At 41.1% G+C, this 27,845-nt stretch overlaps 2 protein-coding genes across 4 annotated transcripts; both read right to left on the bottom strand.

Annotated features, from left to right (window-relative positions):
• Nucleotides 1-2: 2 nt before the first annotated feature.
• LOC120566515 (fibrous sheath CABYR-binding protein-like) lies at nt 3-5,210 on the bottom strand. Its single transcript, XM_039813042.1, has 3 exons — nt 5,147-5,210; nt 2,510-3,348; nt 3-1,961 (listed from the first exon to the last, which is right to left on the bottom strand). Exons 1-3 carry the CDS (start codon nt 5,208-5,210, stop codon nt 1,959-1,961), a joined length of 906 nt encoding a protein of 301 aa, XP_039668976.1. The 3' UTR covers nt 3-1,958.
• mgarpa (mitochondria localized glutamic acid rich protein a) lies at nt 4,332-27,320 on the bottom strand. 3 transcript variants are annotated; one of them, XM_039812891.1, is made up of 5 exons: nt 27,068-27,320; nt 22,603-22,703; nt 21,074-21,179; nt 13,021-13,038; nt 4,332-5,970 (listed from the first exon to the last, which is right to left on the bottom strand). In XM_039812891.1, exons 1-5 carry the CDS (start codon nt 27,144-27,146, stop codon nt 5,573-5,575), a joined length of 702 nt encoding a protein of 233 aa, XP_039668825.1. In that variant the 5' UTR covers nt 27,147-27,320; the 3' UTR covers nt 4,332-5,572. The 3 variants fall into 3 exon arrangements, with proteins under 3 accessions (XP_039668825.1, XP_039668826.1, XP_039668827.1); XM_039812893.1 differs by lacking the exon at nt 4,332-5,970 and adding an exon at nt 8,173-9,415 and having other exon boundaries at nt 27,068-27,311; XM_039812892.1 differs by lacking the exon at nt 13,021-13,038 and having other exon boundaries at nt 27,068-27,317.
• Between the last annotated feature and the right edge of the window lie 525 nt (nt 27,321-27,845).

Genomic DNA, 27,845 nt, shown 5'->3' with positions numbered 1-27,845 from the left:
TGTAAATTCAAGATTAATCCCGCTTTATTTTGCAAAAACAAGAAAAACAGTAACATGTGAAACCGTCAGTTTCTCTCCTTTGCTAAGTCAAAGGCATCCACCCCGCATCCTATCATAGAAACCTCAGAATAAAATCATTCCCATTTTTAAATCCATACTAACAGGCAAGTTCAATTCTCCCCTCAGTGATCCATTTTAAATAGCGTACACAAAGCTAACAAAGGCCGAAACTCAGACAGCGGAGGCGAGAAAATCTGAAAAGAAATCAAAGAAGAGAGAACTACAAGCGACTTGTCAAAGCATTTCATACTGGAGACTTTACTTCAGACGTACTGCAACACTTCCAAAAACACACACACATTTCATGTCACACCAGCACATCAGCATCATTACGGTTCATACTTGCTGCAAGCCTTCATATCATACATCCACGCAGACCGGACGGCTAGAACAAGACAAGAAAAAGCAAAGAGTGAAAGAACATGCGGCTACTTATCCATTCCCTTATCCAACCCTTGCATCTATATCAATGGCTAAGGAGGAGATGTGGATACAAATGATACAAGGACTGTTGCACTATCCATATAACATAAGCCAAAGTTTAAAAGATTGCAACATAATATCAGAGGATTTCCCAAATGTTATACATTCACTATATAATCATTAGACTGTCTACAAAATTAAGGAGGAACAAACTAAAAAGGTAACTCAACACTGAATATAAAGAGGAAAACACCGGTGGCCTCTCAAGTTTGTTTCATGCCTGGCCATACCCCAAATCAATGTCAAAATCCTGCTGTGACATCACCAACTGGGGGTGTGGCTAGAAGGGTACATGGGGCACATTCAATTTCACAACTGTGTTTTGCCATGGTTTCCGGGTTGATCCTCATGTATCCTTAGAACGGTGTGAATCATTGTGCAACGATCTTTGAGGTATGTTTTTTCTCGTTTGGTGGGTGTGTCAGAGGTGTTAGCCAATCAGCAGCGACGGCAAAAAAAGGAGCATGTGTTCGATGCACCGCCGTTTCGGTTTGAATAAACATTTCGCTACATCTTGTTGGGGCTGAACTCCCATGCTTTAAGATTTTTGACCCAATGACAGCAGAGCAGCAGTTTTCCTCTGTTCCAGTGTTAAATTACCCTTTAAAAAAAGGAAGACAATTAAAGGGTAATCAACAAATGCCTGCCTTATTTAGTTTGGCATGATAAGTTTAGGTGATCAAATTACAGCTTCTGAAAAGTAAGAATGCAGTGTTTGAAGTCAGCGGCTTAGGAACTGTAACACTGTGACTGCATCAAGAAGAGGTCTATGGTGTCATTTTAAAGACTGAGAACACGGTGAGGTAGGATGGTCTTTCTTCCTAAAACAAAAACTACAGCAAGTTTTTTTTCCAGAGAAAAACCTGAGGCCGGGTATTGAAAAGAATGCTGGTGAATAAAAACAGGCCTTGCTTCTTTACAATATAACACTAGTTTCACATTACAAGTGGCTGGGCAGAGCCTGGGTTAACAGGATGCGGTGATGAGTATCAAGGTATTGCACTGGAGTGATTTCTGAGGCAGTGAACACTGTAACAGTACAAAAAGAAAAAAATAGGGTGACTGAATGGCTCAGTTTTGTCGGGTTACAATTCACAGAAGTTACAAGAACTCTTATTGAGGCTACTACATGATAAACCAGAGATCTGTTCAACTACTGACTGGGCGCAGCTGGGACTATACAGTCAAGTCAGTGTGGAGTGTCACAGTAATGGGCCATATGGGCACCGCCAATATGTGAGGGAGGATGGTTCCATAGAGTAGGCATTGATTTAAACACTGCGGTATGTGTATCTTTTCACTGAAACTACATTTTTGTGCCTTGCATTTTTATGGGTGAAGGGAGAAAGGGAAAGGGTTTGAGAAAGGCACATCCTCTTCTTCTGCAGGATAGAAAGTCATCATTCGGGAGCAGTTTACTGTGATGGGAGGACAGAAACACAAAAGTCAATAGAACTGTACATTGTCTGTGTCTATATGAACACATTCCAATAGGAATACATTTAAAAAAAAAAAAAAAAACTATTCCACATCCCTAGCGTGTATTTGAACCTAAAGTATAGGAATGTGGACCTAAAGGGTTGGAATGTTCAGTCTCAATGACAAGTATGTCATGTCCACAGACTACTCTACCATGGTAAAAATAATCAAAGGCTCAGTACCTTATTTGGAACTACTGCATTTGCATCCTAAGAAGACGTCGCCTACCCTGAGTAGCAGAGTTTAAAAATCCATGTTAAAAGCCCACACTGATTGACAGCAATTCCATTACATATTGAGTTATACTGAAGCAATCTGACATAAAAAATTGGTCTCTTCAGCCCTCTCTCAAAACACTGTTACACTTTTAACAACTAAGGCTGAGACATATGGGAAATATGCTCCGGTCACTTAGATACTAATCAATTTCCATACATGGAGTCTTTAATCAATCTGAGATCAGTCTAAGAACAAAGTTATCTGGTACCTCAGAAGAAGGGGCATCATCCTCTTCTGGAGCTTGGATGATTCTTCCAGTCAAGGGCCCTACTCCCAGCACCTTTGGCCTTTTTTCAGCTTTCGGTGTTCCTTCCAGAACCACAACAATGTACTCTCTCTTGGGACCTTCTGCCAGGGTCTCTGCAGCTGCTTCTTCCACCACCACCGCGGTGGCTACTTCCACAGCAGGGGTTGCTGCGACTTCTTCCACAACTGGTTCCACAGCCAGTTCTACTGGCGTTGAGGCCTCTTCTACCACTGCCGCAGCCTCTACTGGTGCTGGAGCCTCAACAATTGGTGCAGAGGTCTCTTCTTTAGGCGCAGCCTCTACTGGTGCTGGGACGTCTTCAACAACTGGCGCAGCCTCTACTGGTGCCTCTTCAACAACTGCTGCAGCCTCTACTGGTGCTGGGGCCTCTTCAACAACTGGCGCAGCCTCTACTGGTGCTGGGGCCTCTTCAACAACTGGCGCAGCCTCTACTGGTGCTGGGGCCTCTTCAACAACTGCTGCAGCCTCTACTGGTGCTGGGGCCTCTTCAACAACTGGCGCAGCCTCTACGGGTGCCTCTTCAACAACTCCTGTAGCCTCTACTGGTGCTGGGGCCTCTTCAACAACTGGTGCAGCCTCTATTGGTGCTGGGGTCTCTTCAACAACTGGTGCAGCCTCTATTGGTGCTGGGGTCTCTTCAACAACTGGTGCAGCCTCTACTGGTGCTGTGGCCTCTTCAACAACTGGTGCAGCCTCTACTGGTGCCTCTTCAACAACTGGTGCAGCCTCTACTGGTGCTGGGGCCTCTTCAACAATGGGGCCTCTTTCATGTGCCTCTACTGTTTTTTTTTTTTTTTTTTTTTTTTTTTTTTTTTTTTTTTTTTTTTTTTAATATTTGTTTTTTTTTTTTTTTGTTTTTTAAAAATTTTTTTTTTTTTTTTTTTTTAAAAAAAAATACCTTCTTCTTTGTGGTGTTTTTTTTTTTTTTGTTGTTTGGTTATCTTTTGGTACCTCTAGATCAGAGGCAGCTGCCAGCAGCACTGTAACACAAAATCCAGCCATCCAAACATCACTGATGCTCAAGTTATAATTTCCTACATTAAGTTCAAATAACTTGTAGTGGTTAGCCAAAGGTAACATTTGTGACAACCCTTTTTTTAGGGTTAGGGGATCTAGTGCCAGGAAATCTATCTGGTGAACTGTGACTACATGCAGGTGCAATGTCAACCCCCAGCAGTGGACGAAGTTGAGGGGAAACAAAATGGTGCAGCAGGAAACCAATGTTGGTCAGAAGGGGCATCGATGCAGTGCTAAAAGCCAATGAAGATCTTCCATAAGAATAGGAAAAATACACAGCCTGCTTGCCACAGACAAAAGCAAAGCAGCACACCAGCAATAACGGGCAATTTTGGTGGCATTTGGAAACACCACTTTACATTCTGGAAAATTATTTTACTAAAATGCAAACCGTGCAAAAAGTAAGGGTTGTCTTTTTAAATACAGAAGTCCCGGTGTATTTCTGATGGTGTAGCAAAGTAGAGTTTGGTGCAGAGAGCAGTGAGAAGGAATTGAAAGGACAGAAAGTATTTTAAAATGCTTACTCAATGAAAAGGCAAGCTTGCATCTATAAATATTGAAGACTTACATTCAATATGAAATTTCTGTAAATGATAGAAATTGCCATTTCTAACATTTACAGAAAACTATTAGTACATTTGTGGAGAAACCAAAAGAAGTGAAAATGTCATTTTTAAACTGGAATGAATGGCTAGAAATATCCTTACTTAAAAAAATTCAGACAAATAAAAGACGGCAGTAAACCTTTCCGGTTTGATAAAAGTTTTATTGTTTCCTTATGTAGTTAGAAGCAAAATAAAAATATGATCACATATGGGTTGAATAACTTGGAAACCTAATGGAGTTCTTATGAGTTTCACATTACAGTTAAGGAAAAGAACCCACTGCAGCAGTTACAGAGTTTGTACAGAGCCATCTCATCTTGCTGTAGGATATACACAGCTGTATGACAGTTTAAGGGTGTTGCTTGTTTGGAGAGGGAGCGTTTGCCTCCCCAAAAATCTGTCTTGTTTCGTCGCTGTTCAACATTGCTGTGTGAGCACAAACGAACCAAGAGACAAATGCAAATATTGTATAATTTTTAGCCCCTGAATCGGAACAAAGCAAACGAGCTACATGTGTGAAAACGCCCTTTCAACTGCCTGCTCTGTGATACCCGACGAAGAAGTACAACATTACAGAGGTTTCAAAGAAATACAGTGTTGGTCAAATCTTGGAAAAACAGCATTCGGGGCTTCATAACAAAAAGACACCAACGATATCACAACATTTGAAGGTTGTTCCTGCTTGTTCTCTACGTTCATTTACTTGTGTGTGAACCTGAAAGTACGGTCTAGACCTGCTCTCTCTGAAAAGGGTCATGAGAGTTGCGATTTAGCGCTAGAAAAAGGCAAGTGGTATTCTCACAGGCGAATTAGCTGGTTGTTGAGTTATATTAACTGTGCGAAATAAGTGCCAATCTGTATGGATGTTTGTATTCACAGTGATCACATTTATTTCACCCATAACTGCAAATGAGTCACAATAAAATACCTCACTGCCACTTTGGAAATGTCTCACCTGTGGTGTGCAGCTGTAAATCAAGAATAACCTGCTGAGAAGATGGCCTTGCTGGTTTTAACATCTCTAGGCCCCATAATAATAATAATCGGAACAAATATATACATCACACAGTGATGTACGCTGCACACCAGAAAAAAAAAAAACCAAAAGTCATCCTTACGTTGCCCTACCCACACCAATAAATACAAGAGCAAAATATACATTTTTTTACCACCTGAGGCACCTGAGGAGAAGCAGCTAACCTGTAGTGGTTCTAGACAGTGACCGTAAGGTACTGGTTTATTGTTCCTAGTGCTGGGAGGGCAGAAAAAGACCTGCTGTCAGCGGCTCTTTAATTACAGAGGTTTAGCGATTGTGTGTCTGGTGAGAGTCAAGTGTGTGTCTGGTAGTGTGCGCGTCTCCCTGCAGTGAGTATGTGGAACCTCAAGCCTCAGAGGCAGCTGCCTCCTCCTCAGCTGAAGAAGTCGTACCGTTGCTTTCGGGCTCCTCGGCAGCGACGGCGGCCGGTTCTGCGATAGCCTTGGCCGTCTCCTCGACCGCTTCGGCCACGTGAGCCACTTCTTCTGCGACCGTCTCCACTTCGTGCGCAACCTCGGCGACGGCCTCGGCAGCCTCGGTGACGGCCTCGGCAGCCTCGATGACCGCTTCGGCGACGGCCTCTACGACAGCCTCTGCCTCCTCGGCGACCGCCTCGACGACGGACTCGGCCTCGCCATCGGCAGCAGCGACAGCAACCTCCTCTTCGGCAACCTCAGCCTCTCCAGTGGCCTCCTCGGCTGCCACCTCCTCGGCTGCCACCTCCTCCTCCTCCTCCTCTCCAGCTAGAAGACAAGAACCAGAAGGAGCGCATTAGCCAGAGCTTTGGTTTGACTCACAGGGCTAACAGTAGGGGTGTAAATCACGAGTTTTATCATAATACTGATATCCTAAAGTCTATCACGATACGATATTGATTCGATATAATTCAGGGGCCTGCGATAGATAGGATACCATATGCCCAGTTAACACAACTACAATTATAGCAATTTAAAAACAAAAGCAACTAAAATATGATTTGACAATTTTACTAAAAAGGAGCTTCTCCAGACATTTAAATTAAAACAAACTATTCTCTGTAATAAAAATACTAAATTCTAAAATATATATATATATATATATATATATATATATATATATATATATATATATGCATCGCCATTTTTACATTGCATCGATAATATTGGATCGTGGATCATTGAATCGATACATCGATCGTTACACCCCTACTTTGTAGCAGACACTTCATCTACTATAGTGAGCAGCCAGTAGTCAGCCACTGTGCGTTTTCTAGACGCATGCAGTTTGAAATGCTGCATGTAAGAAGATAAAGCAAGCAAAAATCCCTCTTTTCAAATATATTTTGATGAACATTTAAAACGCAGCACAATACATTAAAAGCAGCACTATACATTATTTAGCAGTGGTAGTAGTTTCCATCCAAGGTGTGTTAACTACACCATGGAGAGAAAACATTTGATTAAATGTTTCTTTTTTAAAATGCACACTCAAATGTAGTAGGGCTGTCACTTTTTATATGAAATTCAAACAACCATTACAACGTGGGGAAAATAAACATTTGACCAGTAATACATCTTACTTCATCAAAAATTCACAGTTTACTTTTATTTATACATTTACCTACAATCAAATACTTGTGCTCTTCATTACTGCAATAAAGGTTGGAAACTAGGTAGTGGTGCTAAACCGATAAACCATCTGAGAAGTAATTTTTGGAAGCATTTTGGATTAAATACCATCAGGTGGAAAAATCTTGGGATAAAAAAGGTGAGGTTGTTTGCTGCCCTTTAAAAATACAGCAGAGCCTGATGGTGTTAAAGGGCAACAAATCGGAAGTAACTTACTGTACGAGGGTTTCATTGGAGTTCATTTGGACAGTTACACGTTAGCTCTCAATTATTTTAACTGAAAAAGTGACAGCTCTACAATGTCGATGACAGAAATGCATGTGCTGAACATCTTACATTTATCAAATGTTAGGTGCTTTTAGAAGGAGCAGTTGTTTTCAATGTAAACACTCCTCGTACTGCTCTTTGCCGCTGCAGTCACAGTTTATGGTTCAACTTTCCAACTTGCTGCCTTTCATTGGAAAGTCAGACTCAAGTGTATACCAAATTATATCAGGGGTTGATGCAATGATTGTATACGTGAAGCCAAAACATCTGGATAGCCCTCTGGTGGCTGGCTGCAGTATAGGTCATAAACCCTGCCCCCTCTATGTTAGCAGATGGGACATGGGCCAAACAAAAAAATTAAAGTACACGTCAAATACATTTTTCCTAAAGATTGGTTCTGCCATTTTAAGTCGTTCTGAACACACCGTTTGTTCAAGTGTTAATTTTCCTGATACGTTTGGTTTATTAGTTTGATGCCATAAAAACACGGTGAAACGTCATGCTTGACTCGCAATTGGTCGTGCGGGTGTATGGGCGGGACTTCCAATCACTACTGCGCAGACTCTGGCTCCAAAATTACAAGATGGCAGCGCACGTATCCGGGATATTTTGGCTTCACTTTTGTACAGTGGGAGGAAGTGGAAACAAATCTTTTTTTCCTTTTACAGTCTATTGAGTATATCAACTGTGTAAAAATGAGACTGATGGGCATTTGGATGGAAACAGAGCTACTTAACAGCTGATGCTTCCCAGCAGGCTGATCCAGAAATACTACTTCTAGGCATGCCAAAAATGACCACTGCCTCAGCGAATACTTCATCTGAAAAACCCAAGGAGGCGGCACATTCACTACATTGAGTGCATGCAAACTCAAAGACAGGGAGGAGCATGACATACTGTAGACAAGAGAGAGGGGAAAAGGGAAGGGGAGGGAGAGGAGGACGGGTTAAGGTGCAGGGTAGAAGGGGTGAAGTTGAATCTTGGTTCTTACCATCCAATCAACAAACTATGGGTTATCTGAAAGTCTGAAAAGTGAGCGTGACAGTGAGACCGACACCAAGACAGCCCAGGTAGGTTGTGCGTCTTTATTCTTTAACAGAGATTCCCTCCACCATTTGTTCTACATTTACCATCAACAAAAATACACCAAGGTTGTGGGAGACTGGCCCAGGAATCAACATTGACTCTGGTGCTCAACACATGGGGCGTTGGACCATTGGGAGTGATATTAGCCTGTTGGCACGTTGGCATTTCATAATGATTTAACCCTCGTGTTGTCTTCCCCTCAACCATGAATTTGTTGGCCTTCCAGGGCAAAACCAAAAATGAATTTATGTATGTATGTATGTATGTATGTATGTATGTATGTATGTATGTATGTATGTATGTATGTATCTCCCAATTCATATGACATTAAACCTAATTTGAGTTATAAAAAAAGCAGAAAATATGAATTATTTTGATAGGTATATGTCAAAGTTTAGTCATGATACTGTTTTGAAACTATTTCCAAAAAAATTTTCAAATGCTATAAAATGTAATAATAATAATAGTAATAATAAAAATACCCAAATTTCAAGTATATTTTCCATTTAAAAAGGTTTCTTTTAACAATACCTCCAATGTTCCAACATATAAACACAGCAGTCTCCAGGATAATGTAACAAGACAGTTTATGCCATAACAGTTTATGTTATGGCTTGTGCCTTTTAATGTCATCGTTTTTTACCGCTATTTATGGTATATATTTGTACTGAAAACACCACTGCTGTAATATGTTTGCCATAACTGAAAGTCTCGCTAAATCTAAACCTGGCTACATCAGCTCAAACATGGATTGTGGTAATGGACTACTATCACTCACAATAGTGCATGCTAATGTGTTAGCATGAATAGCTTTACACAGCAGCTCAGTTGACCAACTGAGCTAATGTCCCACAAAAATAGCCAATTTTTTTTCTTCCAACATTTAAACCTAGAGTTGTGTTGAACAATGATAAAGTCCATCGACAAAAGAAAAGTCAACAGTCAACATTGGTTTCGGATACTTCTGTCAGTCCATTTAGCACCTTCAGAGAGTTTAGCAGTTAGCAGCAAGAGGCAAAAAAAAAATAATGAAGAAAGGAGCACAGAATCAATATCGTCCACAGAATTGTCCCGAGGTTTTAGGCCGAGTAGAGCACTCTCTTTCTGAGCAGTACAGGAGGGGAGGGAAGGAGGAGAGAGGGATTTTGTTTTCCTGTTCAGATCCAAAGAGTCCAGTTCTAGGACGAATATCCATGCGGCCACAGAGGACCTTAGCTTTAGCATTACACTGAAAAGAGTAAAGACATAGAGTTAGAGAAACGGAAGAAGAAAAATCTAGCTCTTTCAAAAAAGCCAAGTTCAATTTACACAACAATGGCATTGTCAATCTAACAGCAACCACAGAAGCTATAAATGGGAATTAGCCAAAATGGATATGGGCTGCTACCAAGATGCGCTGGGGATGTCGATGTTGAGCGCTCTATGAGAAGAAGAAGAAGAAGAAGCCTAAAGGCTGATTTATGGTTGTGCGGAGGGTCCACACAGAGCTTTCTCCGTAGCCTACGTAAGGTAAGTGGCCTGAAGTTTATACTTGTGTTGTTGTGTGCGTTGATCTCTTTAATAGAATAGCAGGGCCGGTGTGTGTGTGTGTGTGTGTGTGTGGTAGAGCAAATGAGAGTGATTGTGATCGCATCGGAGGGAGTAGTGACTCTAAAGTCATAGTGAGAGAAACAAAGGCTACGTTCACACCGCAAGTCTTAATGCCTAATACAAATTTTTTGCTCCGATCCGATTTTTTGTTTGGCTGTTCACGTTACCTTTTAAAATGTGGCCTATATCAGATTCCTGTGTGAACTGTTTGCAGTTTTAAAATGACCCGCATGCGCAAAAGAACAACAATGACATCAGACGCAGCACGCTGTTGCACTAAAGTTAGGGAAGTTATGGACGAAGTAAGCATTTTCACTTTTATTTCAAAATGTTTGTGTAATGGCAGCCATGCTGAGGAGGAGTAGAATGAACAGAAAGAGAGACAAATCGGCCATTTTGGCCTTTTGTAGGGTTATGGCTGCAAATTCACTACAGAGGTCTGTGTGATCGGACGACCGATTTGCAAGTCAGGACCGCTACGGGCCTCCACCAGAGTTTCCTCTGGCTTCGCCCTCGCACGTGCTCACCCGCTCCACCTCCCCGACGGCGCGGGCGAGACGGGCCGGTGGTGTGCCCGACCCCGAGTGACCGGGATCCCACCTCAGCCGGCGCGCGCCGGCCCTCACTTTCATTGCGCCACGGGGCGACCCTCTGGCGCACGCGTTAAACTCCTTGGTCCGTGTATTAAGACGGGTCGGGTGGGTTGCAGACATCGCCTTTTTACGTGAGCCGATCCCCCCGCCCTGACGCGGTTGGGGCACACTGAGGACAGTCCGCCCCGGGTTGACAGCTGCACCGGGAGCAGGAGGCCCCGCCCCTCCCCGCAAGGAGAGAGGGCGCAGCGAGGGTTATTGAGGTAAAAGTCGCATCAAATCCACCTTGGTTGTTCACACTGCGGCTGCATTGAAAAGAAAAAGAAATAAAAAAAAAAAAAATAATCAGATCTGGGTCTGATTCAGGACCACATATGGAAGTGGCCTGAATCTGATTTGAAAAAAATAATAAAAATAAATCAGATCTGGGCTAGATTTGAGTGTTGACACTACTTCTGAAGAAGTCTGACCTGGACACTTGACCCCCCCAAAATAAACAAACAAACAAATAAATAAATAATAGGAAATGGGATTTGGGCCACTTTTGCCTAGAGTCGGAACGTAGCCAAAGTGTCTCCCCTGTGCTTTCTGACCACAGTGGGAAATCTGTAGCAGGAAGAGTTAACTCTCTCCTTGACTTCATGTTGTTTATGGAGAAGGAGAACCAGGAAATGAGTCGGCAACACTACCAAGCCACGGTTGAGCGACGTGCGTCACATAAGTGTAGTTAAATGTTTTGAGAGGTGCGCGTCAGGCTACGGCGTAGGGGTCGGTATCTCCACCTACGTAGACACGGTGTAAACTTACCGCAGAAGCATAAATCAGCCTTTAGTTATTACAAAGTCAAATAACAAAGTCACCAGTTGGTTTCACTTGGAACAGAGATGTCTTCAAATGATGCAAGACTGCGTTTTTATCTAAAGCCTCTTCCAACACAAGAGGAATGAAGAACACAATGAAGAGAGAGAGCGAGAGAGAAGAGGGATTGAGTGGTATGACAGGAGGGGACTGATTGGGGACTAAGCCAGTAGGATAAATTCGGGAGAGGTGGGACTGAGGTCACATACTGTAGGACAGATTTGTCAAAACGTATTGGCCAAGTATATCCAAGCTCCGTAAGGAATAGGGTATGTTGCATATACATATTCCCAAACTAGCTACAATAGAAAAAGTATGATTAATTACAAATATGGCTAAAGCCAAAACTTCGCTACACAGGAAGCAGTTTACAATTTTGATGCCTCTCAATCTGTCGCTTTATTATTCAGAGGCAAACCTCTGCACTATTTACGCACATGTGCAATTGTTAAATGTATGCATCACAAAACTGCACAGTTGATGTTTTTTTAAGTTCAAATTGAGTTGAATTTCCTTCAGTCGAATCCATTATTGTGTTCTGCCAAAGTCTAATTTTAATAGTGCGTTCCATTTACCTCGGAACTCTGAGCTGGGAATGACGTCACACCTGGAGGTGAATGCGTTCCATTTACAAGTCAGATTTTTCTTTGCGGCGTTAGCTCTAGCCAGGTTAGCCATTGTTAGCAATGCCAGTTGATAACGGATTAAGTCGTTTTCTGCGCATACAAACAGCGTAGCAACACGTCGACAGATAGAAGACGGACAGGACTCTGTGTGCCACTGATTTAGTGAGACATAAATAGTAAGACAGAAGTGCTAATAACTGCTTTCACTGCCGTTGATGCTGGCAGAGCAGCCATGCTGGATTTTGAGCTCGGGGTACTGCAAGGTTGTCCGAGTTTCCAGCTCGGAAATCCCACTTCCGAGTGCAAATGGAATGCACTACGACCATTCAGTGTGTGCCAAATGCACACTTTCTCACTGAGGAAAAGTCAAATGGGCCAATCTGAGCACAGCTGAGATCATCAGCTGTAGCGGTCTCTTAAGTCTGCGGCACTGACGCAGAGGGCAATCCTGTACGCTTAAAATCAAGTTAAAATTACTTTATTCAATTTCAAATTTGTACTAATGCCGCATTTATTCTATTTCATCTTACATTTTTATGTTCATAAGAGCTTTGTCAAGCATGCATACAAATGTATTAAAGCACCTGTGAGAGCTTTATGTAGCTACTATCACAGGTGTAGCTTGAGCTTGGCAATATATCGATATATCGATATCGTGATATGAGACTAGATATCGTCTAATATGGCATAAGTGGTGTCTTTTCCTGGTTTTAAAGGCTGCATTACAGTAAAGTGATGTCATTTTCTGAACTTACCAGACCCTTCTATTATTTGCCTTTACCCACTTAGTCATTATATCCACATTACTGATCTCAAATCTCATTGTGTAAATATTTTGTGAAAGCACCAATAGTCAACACTACAATATCGTTGCGGTATCGATATTGAGGTATTTGGTCAAAAATATCGTGAGATTTGATTTTCTCCATATCGCCCAGCTCTAGGTGTAGCCCTCTTAATTTCGGTGTACATTATTTTGTCAAGTTTCCTTCCCACTGTCAACGGTCTAATCTTGAACTATGAGTGGTAAAACACAGACATGTGATTAGTGTGAAATTATTAGAAGCACAATCAAGCCCATGCCAACATTTCAGTGAGCATTCAGACCGTTCTCAGGCAGCGATGAGAATGAATGAAAGCTAAATATCCGTGTTGACCCAACTTACCCTCTTCTTCGTCCTTGCCTGCAAGCAAAGAGAAACATCAGTTTCACATAGAAAAAAAGCCACGGCAGCAGTAGTCAGCTCAGTTGCTGAGCAGTAAAGAAATGCAGGCTTTTGCAAAGGAAGAAGGAACTCTGGGTTTGTTTCTTCGGGATGTTAACGTTTAACTTTTCCCTCATTCGGTTACGGTTGACCAAAATCTGGAAACCTGTAACCGTTTACATTCGATTACACCTTTGAAACTAGGCATGGGCCGGTATGAGATTCTGACGGTATGATAACCTTTCAGCTAAAATATCATGGTTTCAGGGTATTGCAATTACAGCTTTAAAATGTATTATTTTGAAATGCCTGGGTAAAAAACAACTTTTTTATTTTTTTTTATTTTCATTGAACACAATGTATTTTATTTTTAAAAACACACTGCACACTGGCAGGGAGAGGGATTTCTAAACTGAATTTTCTGTCCTTGAAGACTCAAAAAAACAGCTCATACCTTAGGAACAGTATGATGGAAAATCTTAGCAGTTTTGAAACCGACTTCTTCTTAAAAACTTGAAACCTGTAACCGGCCCATGCCTATTTAAAAAAAACAAAAAACATTTTCAATCCATTGTATTCTATTGAACATGCTGATCATGCCGTTTGCCTTTTTAGATGTGCTTTTTCTATGAAGAACAGTAAAAATGGAGATTTAATAAAAACATTATTTGCCATACTGTTTATCACAAAGGATTTATCCTTTGGAAGCATGAATATAAAGTTCATATTATGTTATATTGTACAACGAATTACATTTAAACAATGCCTCGGTTAAAAATGGGAAATCTGTTTTGATGGACAAAAGACTCATTAGGACTCATCTTCTTGGGACCAAAACCCTTAAAACTTTAATTCTGTGGAGCCAACTAGATTTTTTAATACTCAGCCCTAGATGGGATCGTTTCTTATTGTGTGCGATGTCAACTTCAAATGGGTCATCTTGAGACCAGCAGTGAGTGTGACCCTGCATAAGCCAAATAAATGGATTTCTCTCCTAGGCATTAGTGCACAGTAAGCGTGCTGCTGCTGATGGTATCAGTACGCTGTCAACACGCTATGTTTGCTCTAGTCACACTTCAAAAACCGATCAAGTAAACTAATCTCAACCATCTACAATAGAGCACGGGCAGTTAAGAGTCTGCTGGCCAGAACAAATAAAAGCAAACTGTCAGTGATCACAAACATGGATATAACATTCAAACAGAATACACAAGGCCGTGTGTGCTGGACCAGAGGATGTTTGTGTTTAGAGGAAAGGACAGGGTTCCCCCCCCAGTGTATGCAAGCCTGGTGGCCCACCAGGCCTAAGCCACTGGGAATTATGAATTTATTTTTTGAGACGTTTTTTTAAATCTACAGTTACAGTGGGGCGGCTCGGTTGGAAACTGAGACGTAGTCATATATTTTTCCAGTTAGCTTTTAGCACCGACTTAAAGGGCCCTATGGAATCTGTCTTACAGCTTTTTTTTTTAATTCTAAATTTCACGATTCCGTCCATGATTCCGTTACAGAAGCTATTGGGATTTACAGAAAAATCGGGCTCTAAATTAATTCTGTCTTTAACTGGTCCGAGCCCTCGCTCGGCACTTGCCACAGGGCTTAACAACTTTTCTGGGGGAACACTGAATGAGTTTGTGTTCGGGAGGGGAACAGGGAAGCACAGAGGAAACAGGAAAGATGGACTAATGTGAGCATTTAGACAGAATCAATGCATTCATTGGTTTGGATCCAAAAGGCCTTCAAGTCTACTTTTGTCAAATTTACATTTTTATCAGAATGGGCAAATCGCTTTATTTTTTGCCAGGGTGGAAAAGCTTCTCAAACACTTCAAAAGACACTGGAAACAAATTGTATTTATTTATTTTTTTTTTTAAATGTCAAATAAACAAAGTCACATTTGAAGGAAGTAGTGCTGCGCTGCTTTCTCTGGGTGATAAGCATGTCATATTTAGGCCACATCCCAATCAGTGATGTCACTAGAGAAGTCCCGATACGAGAAGTATTGTAAGACTTTTTTTTTTTATTGACTAAAATAAAAGACGATCAAAGTCCGAGCCATTCTTTACTATGTTCTACTGTGTTTCTTTACTGTAATGCACATCTCAGTGAGCAGGTCATATCAGCTGTCACTAATAAAAGACTAATTCTGTCAGTAATTTGATGAGCGAACCAAATTAAAAGCGTCTGTCGTCTGGTTTGTGTGCTCTCGGCAGCAGGTGTCTGTACTCGGCCAGAGATCACTTGGGAGAGAGGAACCTTCACTCTGTAACACTGCAGGGTAATCGCGAGTGGAGACAACATTTCTGTAGCTCCATGCCCATCTTTAAAAAAAAAAAACTAAAAACAGAGTGAACTACAGCCACTAATGAAGATCATGAGATGTGGGTGAAAATTCAAAATGGTAGTAAGGGGAACTGGATGTTTTTGCCAGACACTACTATTACCAAGTTCAGAAATAAACTCTCGCACTGTGCCGCAGCAGTTTTTCCTTACATGTACGTCCGTCCCTATTTAGTTATCCTTCACATTAGGGCAGCAAGTTATTGCTATTTTCACTGGGTTTATCTGTGGCATATTTTCTCAATCAATCAATCGTTTGGGCTTACGAATTGGCAGAAAATGATGCAAAATATCCATTGCCATTTTCCAGAGCCCAAGTTTGACTTGTTTTGGCTCACCAACAGTTCAAACCCTCAAAATATTGATCTCATTATCATAGTGTTATGGTTTTGGTGTTTTGCCTTGTATTTTGTTCTATTTCTGTTGTCTTGTTTGTAGATCTCTGTATGTATCCTGTTTTGTATATTCCTGTTGTGTATACTTCTGTTCCTTATTCCCTGTTCATTGTGTGTTTCTGTTTATCCTGTTTTAACTGTGTATTCTTGTTTGTATTGTCTGGTTTTTTGTCTTGCCTAGTTTTACTTCCTGTGTTTTCCTGCCTGTCCGATTGTCCTGCCCCACAGGTTTCACCTGTTGTCTCACCTGTTCCTGGTTTGCTCGTTTCCTAGTTTATTTAGCATCGGTGTTTTCCCCTTTGTGTCTTGTCAGATTGTTTTGTGCTTTGTCCTGTCTGTTTGCATCCTGCTCAGCATTTCTCAGCCTTTTGTTTGCCTGCCTCCTCTGGACACCTTGTGTTTCCCCTCTGCCCTTTTGGATACCTTAGTTTGTTGGAACTCTGCCTTTTTTGTTGTTGTGAATAAATCGTCGAGTTCAACCTTCTCCTGCCTGCCTGCCTCTCCCTGCATTGGGGTCCGTTATCCCCCTGCTCCACACAACACATAGAAGACTTAAGAAAACCAGCAAACATTCACAACTAAGAGGTGTGAACCCGAGAGGTGTTGGCATTATTGATTTAAAACCCACAAAAGATTTTTCTAATGTAAATGGGATTCAGAACTTAAGTCAAAATTGAATAATAATTAAGATAATAAATAATTAAGAATAATTTTCTGTCCATTGACTATATTTGTTTCAGTTCTACTTAATTTATAAACCTTTATCCTCATTTATTTGCAGTCTTACTGTGTGTGTAGGTCTTCCCATAAAGAACGTATGTAGTACAGAACTCACTGGATTTTTAAAAAATCAATGCTGTCAAACTGCAGCACAAATGAAAACACTTCACTGGATTATACAATCTCCAATAAAAAGACCAATTCCTAACTGATGAACCACTGACAATAGTCCGTGGGGTTGTTCTAGTTGGCGACCAAAACATCCAAACTGGTTTGACTGCTGAACGTCTTGATACAAAATTTCACATGCAGGCACTACGGCTGTGTGTGTGTGTGTGGGTCTCCAACACTGAGCTGGGCTGCTACGCTCAGTCTCTGCAGTTGTGCGTTTTTGTCAGTGACGTTCCCTCACTGCTGAAATAAGCCTGGGATAATCTGGGACTGTCCCACAATCCTTGCTCGGGGTGAACTCAATCCGTTTGCTCACAGGGAGGCAGAGCAGCCCATTAACGAGGCTACGTGTGAATTAAAGAACCACACTACATCACCGATAGGGCTGTGCAATTAAATATAACTTTAATAAATGGAATTCTAAATCACAATTTTGGTTTTCGACTCCTAATGATCACAAAAACAATGTAATCGAGAGAAACCGTTACACATTACGTATTTTGGTCTTGGGTTTTGAATGGCACGGGCAGTTAAAAAGTATTAAGGGAAATTTCACAGTCCAAGGTGTTTCCGCTGTTGATTTGTTTAACGGTTTATTTTAAGTTCAATAAATGCAACTTCTTTCCAAAAGTCAGTCAATGAGCAATCACGTTAAATAATGGTGATTTAAATACCGACCCAAATAATTGTGATTTTCTTTTTTTTTTTTTTTTTATAATCGAGCAGCCCTAATTTCTAATAGATGGTTCTGGTGGTTAGTGATCCTTGCATGATTAGAGGGATTAAAAAATAAAAATAAAAAACAAGCATACTTGTGTCCTCATTGAATCCCTGTCTCTAGAGCTTCATGCGTACCCTTTATCATACATTATTTACTGCTAAAAACAGATGGCAGGACCAGTAATTTCAGCACTGTTGATTGAGTACACAAACACAGCTACACACAGGACACACTATGTTTCATTTGTTTGAATTATTCTCATCATTGTTTTAGTGCAAGCCAACCCAGCTTAGACCTTGTTAATAAACCTAACTATCTTCTTTTAAGTTATTTTTTAGGGTTTTTCCTTTATTTAGAACAGCTAAAGAAAGACAGGAAACAGGGGAGAGAGAGTAGCAGTAAAAGTGCCACGGGTCGCATTCAAACCCGGGCCACTGGCAAGAAGGGCCTATATGGGGCGCGCGCTCTACCAGGTGAGCTATAGCCGCCCCTAGACTTACATTCTGACAGAACGGTGTGTCATAAGGCAAGGCAGACAGACTGCACCTCTTGATAAAAGACTCAAAAACCACAGAAAGAAAAATGGAGAAAACAGGAGCTAAAAAGGAGACTGGACAACAGCGCTTTTTATCTTTACGCACCAATGCTCCTTCGTGTTACACAAAATCATCGTTTTGTGTGGTTAAATAATGAATGTGTGTTTTAATGAAAGACAATAGAGTTTCATTTTTCATCTGCTGTTTGTTGGCCTCGTTTCAGCACCAGGAGCTGTCCACAGTGGGACCCATTAGGCCTCACACATTGTGCACAACCCAGCAACTGTCTCCACATGGGGTATTGATTATTAATTGATGAAAATTCATGCCATTGTCATTAAATTTGGCCGTAGTTTTACTTTGTAATGTGTGGAGTGGTTTGTTTTAAGTTTAAAATGTAACCATCTAAAATGTTATAATTTCTGTAATGGTTACAAAGCCAGATTTGGCCAACCCCACGATGCTAACGGCAGTTTTAGCATACAAGTAGAGATGGCTACCACCTTTTCATTTCTAATACCACAACACTGAGTAACTGCAGATACAGATAATAGGATACTCGTTTCCCCTACTAAAAGTGGTTCAATTCAAATGTAAGGGTGCCCGGATAGCTCACCCAGTAGAGCGCATGCCCATATACAGAGGCTCAGTCCTTAACGCAGCAGCCGCAGGTTCAGTTCTGACTTGCGGCCCTTTGCTTGCTGCATGTCCTCCCCCCTCTCTCCCCTTACAAGTCTAAGCTGTCACGTCAAAAATAAAGACCTAAAAATGCCACACAAAAACAGTTTGACCAATGACAAATATTTACTCACAAATAAATAGACTTGGTTCAGAGACTAAAAGGCTGTATAAAAAAAAAATTAAATAAATAAAAAAATCACTACTTCTCCAAGTTATCTTAATGGTAATCGATTATATCTGCAGAGGGCAGAAACACTTTTGTGGCAGTCTGATTAAAAGGTGCTCTAAGTGATGTCACGCGTTTTTTAGGCTACACCATTTTTTTTTGGTCCCATTCAGCAAACATCTCCTCACTATCCGCTAGCTGCCTGTCCTCTGAACATACTGTAAAAAAACAACAACCGCTGTCTCTGTAGACAGCCCAGGCTCCACAAACGGCAACAAAAAAAAAAATGCGCCAACCTGCACCACGGAACCTAACAAACCGTGTTCCAGCCAATAACTGACAAGAAGGAGTTGGTTGAGCCCTCACCGCAGTAGCGTTAGCACCTAGGCTACTTCCACAATGCACGTTCATGACCCGTTTCAGGAATAGGGTTGGCTACTGAAATGCAGAGCCAATAGGGCACCGGTTCCCACGTAAACTGTAGTAACGAGGCCGAATAAGAATGAAAATTTCAGTGCCTTAGTTCAGTGTCTGATCTCTCTCCCTCTCTCTCTCATCGCTGCACAGGACGCTACGTTACCGTTAGCTAGTAGCTGAATTAAACACAATGGTTAAAATGCTGACAGCTAACGTTAAGCGGTGTAAAGTGTGACTGTATTTCCCTGTAGAGGATTCCAACACTGGGACGCAACAGTCCGCAGCTGCCATTGTCGGAAAAACAACACAGATGGTGAGTTTACTTGAAACTCGCCAACCTTGTGGTGCATTTTAAGTTATTGTAAAATACCCTTTTCCCATTTGGTGCTTGTTTTTGTCGTTTACCAGCAATTTACTGGTGAAATAAGTCATTGTTGTTACATTAAAAAACCCAAACGATACCCAACCCTAGCCTCATTTTGTATACAATACTTCGAACGTCAACATGAAGTAACGTCAACATCGCTTAGAGCACCTTTAATGTTCACAACATTTAGCTAGCCAGCCAGCCAGCCAGCCAGCCAGCCAGCCATTCTTTTAAGATGATATTCCTAACAGCACATAGGCGTATCCAGGCCTCCGAGTGCATCCTCAGTCCAAGGTTTCTCCATATCCATGATTACCTTGTGAACTCTCGCCCAGTTAGAAATATCTAACATAACCCCCCCCCACAGGAAACATTCCTAAGCTGGATGTTTGACCCACTTGACCTCTCTCTCTCTACACACACACAAACTTCTGTCTCTCTAACTTAAGGACAGAGAGGTTCAGGAGATCCGTTGTAATTATGCTGCTCTTATCCTGTTTTTAACTCTCTTGTGTATGCATTTGCATTGTATTTATTTATTTATTATGGGGAACTGTGTTGTGTATGGCAATGTGTGTTTATGTGTGAGCTGCTGGGCACGTGGGGATGAATAAAATATCTTCTATTCTAAGAACCAATACATGCCCTTATATTTAAAGAGTCATAACTCATTGATTATTTGATTATTATACATGATATAGGCAGACATTATAAATGATTGTCTTTTAATTAGGGCCTTGGCATAGCCTTATTTTGTTGAAACTAGGCACTTAGCATGTTAATCTTTTTTTATTTCTTCACGTACTAACAGTCCCAGTTCAGAGTAACTTTGTTATATTGAAATTGATGTGACTTGATCAGCTATGTCTTTCAACTATGGAAAAACCTGTTGGACTGCAATCCGTCACAAACACTCTTAGGACAGGTTCAGTCATTGGCTTGCACGGAGCACTTCAACTTGAGAAGAAGTTGAACTATCAGCAGCAGATTTTTTTTTTTCTTGCTGGTAACTCATTTTAACCAGCAAAAGCAGCCAACGCTGCTGGCTAAAATACCGATGATTTTTTTTTTTTTTTTTTTTTTTTTTTTAAATAGCCAACATGGAAGCACATCTAAAATAAAAACAGCTATCAGAGACACTAACGTGGATTTTAACTACACAACAAGAACAAGTAAAAAAAAAAAAATCTGAGAATATTCTTAATTCAGTGATTGGTCCATGCCTATGTCATCCAAAATCCCCTTTTTGGCACAGCAAAGTGTTCGTCAATCATCTCTAAGACTGACACTTAAGATATAGTCCTACACTTCACTCAAATTATGACAGATGCTTGACAACTAACTTTTAAGTGCAGTTTTTTTTTTTTTACTCTTTAGTCGATTCTTAGCAGTGTTCTTGTGAGTAATTCTCAGAGGCTTGATAAATACAGGCTCTGACCAGCACTAGTGTATTCTGGTAAAGTGGGGAAAAGATTCAAGTGGCAGGTGAAGAATACTTACTCTTAGGTGGCCATGGTTTAGGTGCCCACTCTGTCTTGGGTCTGGCGTTGATTTCGGCAATGCGATCATTGAACCTGGCGCTGTCTGTGGACACGGTGCTGTATGCCTGTGGAGAGAGGAGAAAGTCAGAATCTGGGCATTCTGTTCATTTCACACAAAAATATCTCATTTTACAGGATTAGCTCATTTGTTGGACTTAGGTAGCTCTCTGTTGAGGACATAAGGTTAGCATTGTCAACGGGATGCTAATAATAAAAAATAATAAATAAATAAATAAATAAATAAATAAATAAATAAATAAATATCGGCCCGAAAGCTGACCCTAGTTAAATGTTCATTAATGGCAAGTGGGCAACGGCGTCCCAGCTAGCCCTTCCAAACGCTCCGCGTCCTTGGACAGCTGCCTACTTGTACCGGTCGCGCAGCCACGATGTTCCGTGCATCATTATGGACGCATTCCTGGAACTGCTTGTGCGTCCACGCAGCCGACACAAGTCTGCAGCCGTCCAAGCCCATCTCCACCTGCGAGGTTGTCAGCTGTGCGTCTGCTACGGGCCGGAATCACCAGAGGCCCCACGATACGATATTATCACGATACTTATGTCACAATACTATGGTCAGTTTAAAGCTATAATGTGTAACTTTTTGATATTAATGAACGTCCGTTACAGTCAAGCCATTGCCAAATGAGTGGCTTGTGAAGAAAGAAAAAAAAGTTAACATGCTAAGTGCCTAGCTTCAACAACATAAAGCTACACCAAGGCCCTGATTAAAAGACAATCATTTATAATGTCTTCCTATATCATGCATAAAATGACTCTCTAAATATAATGTCATGTATCAGTTCTTGACTTCAGTTAGATAGGCAGGAATCTGAGAGAGTTAAGAATCTGGAGAGAGAGAGAGAAAAAAAAAAAAGAAAAAAAAAAAAAAAAAAAAAAAAAAAAAAAAAAAAAAAAAAAAAAAAAAAAAAAAAAAAAAAAAAAAAAAAAAAAAAAAAAAAGCGCCCAGGAAAGAAGTAGTTTCCTGGGGGAGAGGGTATATTAGGTTAGGCAGACATCTTCAAACTGGGTGAGAGTTCACAAGGTCACTCAGAGGTGTGGACACAAAAGGGGGCCCCAACATTAGAACTTTCTGTTAGACCAAAGAAAGGGGCCATTCTACAGAGCTCCAGGGTGATCCTTTTGCTTTATTACTTACAATAAATGGAGATCAAATTAGGAGTAGCTCTACGCTTTGCACCGCAGAGAGCCACGAACTAATAAAATTGCTTTAAAAAAAATAAAAAAAGGTTTCGTATTCTTCTACAATGCAAAAAAAAAAAAAAAAAACACCAACACCACACACTTTAATAACTTCTATATTTTGGTTTCAATAATATTGTTTTTAACAGTTTAACTGAAGTATTAAATACTTCTTGTCAGTTAACGGTTAAATGTAAACATCCGTAGTGGTCAACCTTGTTAAGTGTTGGTTAGTATCATCATAGTATCAAGCTGAAATGATGGAACAGAAACAATACAACTTACGTATGAAAGAGCACCAACAAAGGCTCCACCACACAGCAGAGTGTAGACTATGTTCTCCCCAGACCCACCAGGAACAGATGACATTGGTCGCCGCTGCACAACTGGAAACAGTCAAAGGTCACACGTTAGATCTTTGTCAAACCAGTTATGAAGTACTTCATAACTCAAGATTTTCCCTAATGGAGCCTTTATTAGGTGTTCTCACTTCGACTTAAACATTTATTAGGAGGTTTAAAAAAACGGAAAGAGTTCAACTTCAACTGCTTTGCCTCCATGTGTCCCCACTGTCGATGGAATAGGAATAATGTGCTGCACAAGCCCATAAGCTTCAGCTCTGTCAGTGTAAAAAGGGATTGGTGAGAAAGCACCCTAAGGCACTCTCCTGGCTCATGATGCCTCCTAATCTGATTGGATTTGGAACAAAATATTTAGATTGCCAGAAATCAGCCAGCACTTGCATGGTTTTTGCTGTATAGAGGAATTCTTGGCACCCCTCCCCCCCCAAAAAAAGGAGGTTTTAGCTAGCCCCAAAAGGAAAATCACCAGCACCAAAATGGTAAGAACCAACAATAAAAATGACAATTAAAATCCTCTCTAAATGGGTTTAAGAGCAATTTAGCAAACAACCGCTAAACAAGCAGAAGATAAACCTGAATATGAGTGCTAATCTTACTTTTATCTCCAGAGACAGGTTGTATAACTGACTCTCTCAGTGATTTAAATAATATTATATTTTCAACCAGTTTTGTTAATTTGGTTTTAATTTATTCAAGCATAATATACATTTGTTTTTCAAAATTCTCAGAATTGCAAAAAAAGGAAAATGCATAGATTTCTGTCAAATAAAGTAACAGACTAATTGAGTTTACTGTACGCGGAGCGCTCATGCTAACTGTTGTGCACCGCTAAACAATGAGCCCCTTAGCAAGCAAGCTAGCTTACTAGCCAGCCTCTTAATTAGTCAAATGTAACAACTTAATGTTTAATTCACACGCTCTTGTCAAATTGAATGACAGCAAAGTGCTATCGCCAGATGAGTGACAATTTTGTTTGGCTAATTTTCTGTAACCAGTTTTTTATAAAAAGGCATGTTGGGTTGGTGAAATTAGCAAGCTAACGTTAGCTAACGAGCCAGCAGCGGGCCATTCGGTCCCTCCGCAGGGAGACTTCTTTGCCGAGAGAACGGGATGACAGACTGGGAAGCGGTCTGGTTAGCCATCTCCCGGTGTCGGCTGTCTTCCCGGCAGGGGTTAAGCAGCGTTCTGCCGTTGATCGAGCAAACGCCGTTTGTTGTGGACAGGGTTCATACGCATTTTAACCAATAATTTTTGGCAACTTTCCATGACTATGTATTCCTGAAAATGTCAGTCGACATTATACATAAGAATAAAAATCTGTGTTAAAGTTTACCCTCAGAGGTTTAACAATAAAATGAATTTATGTGGTAGTGGGATTCATAATATCGCTCCCCGAATAGAACGTTGAGGTTAGGACGACGTGAAATACATTTATTAATCACATATTATTATACTGTGTTGGAAAAAAAATTCCATGACTTTACCAAAACTTTCTGGCTCTTTTTATGTTTCCAAAACCTTTCCAGGACTGGAATTTGCATTTTTCAAATTCCATAACTTTTCCAGGTTTTTTCAAAACGTATGAACACTGTGTGGATATCATAGCAGCGTTATCCGGTTTCTCTTGTTGAATGATGAATAGATTACCGCCGCCTGCCGCTATGGAGAGTTATTTCCTCTCTCGCAGGCGCAGAATGTACGTGGTATTTGATCGCCAGCTGTAGTCTCTGCGACGTGTACCAGTGCTAATTTTTGGCCCAGACAAAGGCGACGCCACAGTTGGCCGTCGAGGACAGCCCTACGTCAAATGGATAAGTCAAAGTAACAGGACAAATGAATGCCTCCAATTGTTTCAACTGACCAAATGTCCTCTGTGAGCCTAAGACATTAACTAGATGTTTTTGTAAAAGTCAAGGCCAATGAGCTTTGCCACGTACAGTGTTGAGGGTATTAAACGCGCCATATTCTCAGGAACTAATCCAGTATCCAGGGCTGTGACACGACTCCCTGCCACCCTGTTATTTTTACTGGCTAATCGGCTCAAGTCTCAAAAAGGTAAGAGTTGGGCGGATTAGAAGGTGAAAATCCGTGACATGAGGAGAGGACGCAGGTCAAGAGGTCACAGGATTATATTATGATACCATCCTCTGGTTAAGTGGGACCACTGGAGTGGGGAAGGGCTACACATGTCTCATTACTGACTTTTACGTATACAGTGGCCACAGCTTTGTTGTAGGCATGGGCCGGTTCTGACGGTATGATAACCTGCAGCCAAAATATCACGGTTTCAGGGTATTGCACTTACAGTAACAGTAAAATTATTATTTTGAAATTTCTGGGTAATTTCATTGAACACAATGTATTTTATTTCTAAATGCACTGCACTCATGGCAGGGAAAGGGATTTCTAAACTGCACTTTCGGTCGTTGAAGACATTTGTGGTTTTTAAACAGTGACTTTTTCAAACCGCGGTATACCCCAGTTGTGCCTGGCTGCAAGACAACAGAGGCAAGCCCTTGTAGGGAGGCTTGCCATGCTATAATCTTTTTTTAGGCACTGGCTTATTGTTATGATACAGAAGCCAAGAGGCGCTGCCCGAAATCAGAAGGGTTGGTGGGGGGGAAGCCTGGACATTCAAGAAAAGGAGGCCAAGCACTTTGACAACTTGGAAAAAAAACTGAGTTTTAGATATGGAAGTGAAAAGTGTAATGGCTGCTACACCTGACCATTTAGAGACCACGAGCTGGCTACAATCTTTCAGCCAAACATGACCTATTGAACACAAAACTCAAGGTCCACTTTTTTTTTCCCCGCAGTTTAAAAGTTCCAGAAAAGCAAGCCTTGCAAGTGGACCTTTGCTGGTCTGCTGTATGTTACAATGCTGTCTGTATTAGGGATCCACCCATACTGTTTTTTTCAAGACTGATTACCGATTATTAGTAGTTAAGAAAACCCATAACCGATATTTGGAACCTATATGCATATACAGTGAAAATGAAAATCTTTAAAATCAAAATTAAGATTTTGGAATGTTACAAAATCCAATAGTCAGATAGTGTTGTGGGCGGGACATGAAGTCAGACTCAGTGGTGAGTGAAACCAAAGCAGAGGGACAGACAGAGCTGTAGCCGAGCCATAGTAGAACACTTTTTAATTAATCAACTTTATCGGTTATCAGTCAACTAAAACGCAGGTAAAGATCATCTGCAAACTGGCAAAAAAAAAAAAAAGCCCCGATAATCAGCCAGGGCCCATAATCGGTCTATCCCTAGTCTGTATGACTAGATGTGGTCTAGATCTACTCTCTGTCAAATGTCCTGAGATAACATCTGCTATGATTTGACACTATAAATAAAATTGAATTAGACGGAATGGAGGAATTTGGACAGACTCTGGATTCATTTAAGGTGCAAGTAACAGAACCTAAAAATGCTGATTCATATCAGCACAAGTGATGAGTAGTGATAACAGAGAAATGGGTTCTTCGGGTGGCCCATACGCTCCCATGTGCTGACACCCAGGGTGTCCAATGTTTCCATGTGTCCTCTATGGTTATGTAAGCTCATCACAGATAAAGACAGTCGCCAGTTTATCAGCTGTAGAGGTATAGCTCGTGCCTGGGCATTATTTACGTTAGAATACCGTCACACAAGCACACCACGTGACTCACAGAGGCAACCATGTTTCCAGGCTCCCCATAGCCTGCTGAAGGTCACTTACACATGTATACGTATGGCGTACATTCAGGTTTAAAACCAACTTTCAATGGCCGTAACTTCACAGAGAACACCGCGCGCGGCTCCTTCATTTGTAACATTATTGCTAGTATTGACGGTTCGGCCCACGTTCAAACACCGGTTTAAAAACGTAACACATGCCATTTATAAAGCAGCCTATGGAAAAAAGCTGACAAACAGCGGCATGAATTTTAAATCAGGCAGTCTACTGCTCCGTTTAACACTAGCAGTGGATACATGTGTCATTATTAAATAACAACCAGCTCAAGTGTAGGCTATGTGTCATTCCTCCATGAGGAAACCCCGAAAAAGCATGGCCTAAAAGACACACTTTAAATAAGAGTGACCTAAATGCACCACAGAAAGTCATTCAGTCAAAGATCAGCCAAAAAAAACACGTTGACCTTCAGTGGCCGTGGGCAGCCATCGCGATTCTGCAAAATTGGAGATGCAGCTATGCAGAGAAATGCACACGAGGACAACGTGTACTATTCCACCGATTTCAGTCAAGCGGCGACACATGACCGTGAGACAACGTCTACGTTTTAAAGAACATAGATTGTGCAGAAAGTAATGATTTAAATAAATAAAAAATAAAAAAAAAACATTCAGGTTTGGGTTTTGTTATAACGCCAGGCTGAAGAAACTCACCATCCCGGGGCAACCTAGTGTAGGCTGCTCTGCGAGCCAGAGGCCCACACCTTTGCCAGGCTGCTCTGCAAGAAAACATCGCTGCTCTCCGACGGCTACGCTGGGAATGCTGCTGCAGTGCAGTTGGAGCAGCAAACGCTGGATGAATGGCTGGTTTGGTCTGGTTGGAGAAGCGTGCGAGGAGGCGGAGGTCACACTGTTGCGCAATATATGTTGTGCAGCGCCGGTGTATGAGGGGTGCTTAATGCCACAGAGGGGAAAAACGGAAGATGACATGTATGAGGCGTCGTAACACCCCGGAAGAGAAGGAGGCTAAACCTATATACTGTCTATGGGCTAAACACATGAGAGTAGAGTGGCCAGCGGTGGAAGAAGTATTCAGATCTTTTACTTAATTAAGTAGCCTACTAATACCACCGCACTGTAAAAATACTCTGTTACAAGTAAAAGTCCTGCCTTTAAAATGTTACTTAAGTAAATGTAAGTAAATATCATCAGGAAAATGTACTTAGAATATTAAAAGTACTCAATGCAGAAAAATCCTCACATTTTTGAAAATGGAAACGATCCAAACAGTTCTGTCAATCAACTAAGTGTTTAATGGTCTAATCATCTCAGCTGGACTGGTATGCCCATACATTGTTGGTTAGTTTAATTTATAATTAAACATCGTATTTTATAAACTACATGTGTTTTGTGTGCAAAAATCTTAATTTGTACTAGCAAAGTAACTAGTAACTAAAGCTGTCAGATGAATGTAGTGGAGTAAAAAGTACAA

Source organism: Perca fluviatilis, chromosome 10 (genome assembly GCF_010015445.1).
Source record: "Perca fluviatilis chromosome 10, GENO_Pfluv_1.0, whole genome shotgun sequence".
Taxonomy (NCBI): Eukaryota; Metazoa; Chordata; class Actinopteri; order Perciformes; family Percidae; genus Perca; species Perca fluviatilis.
Note: the sequence above shows the minus strand (reverse complement) of the source record. Positions and strands in the feature narration are given on the sequence as shown.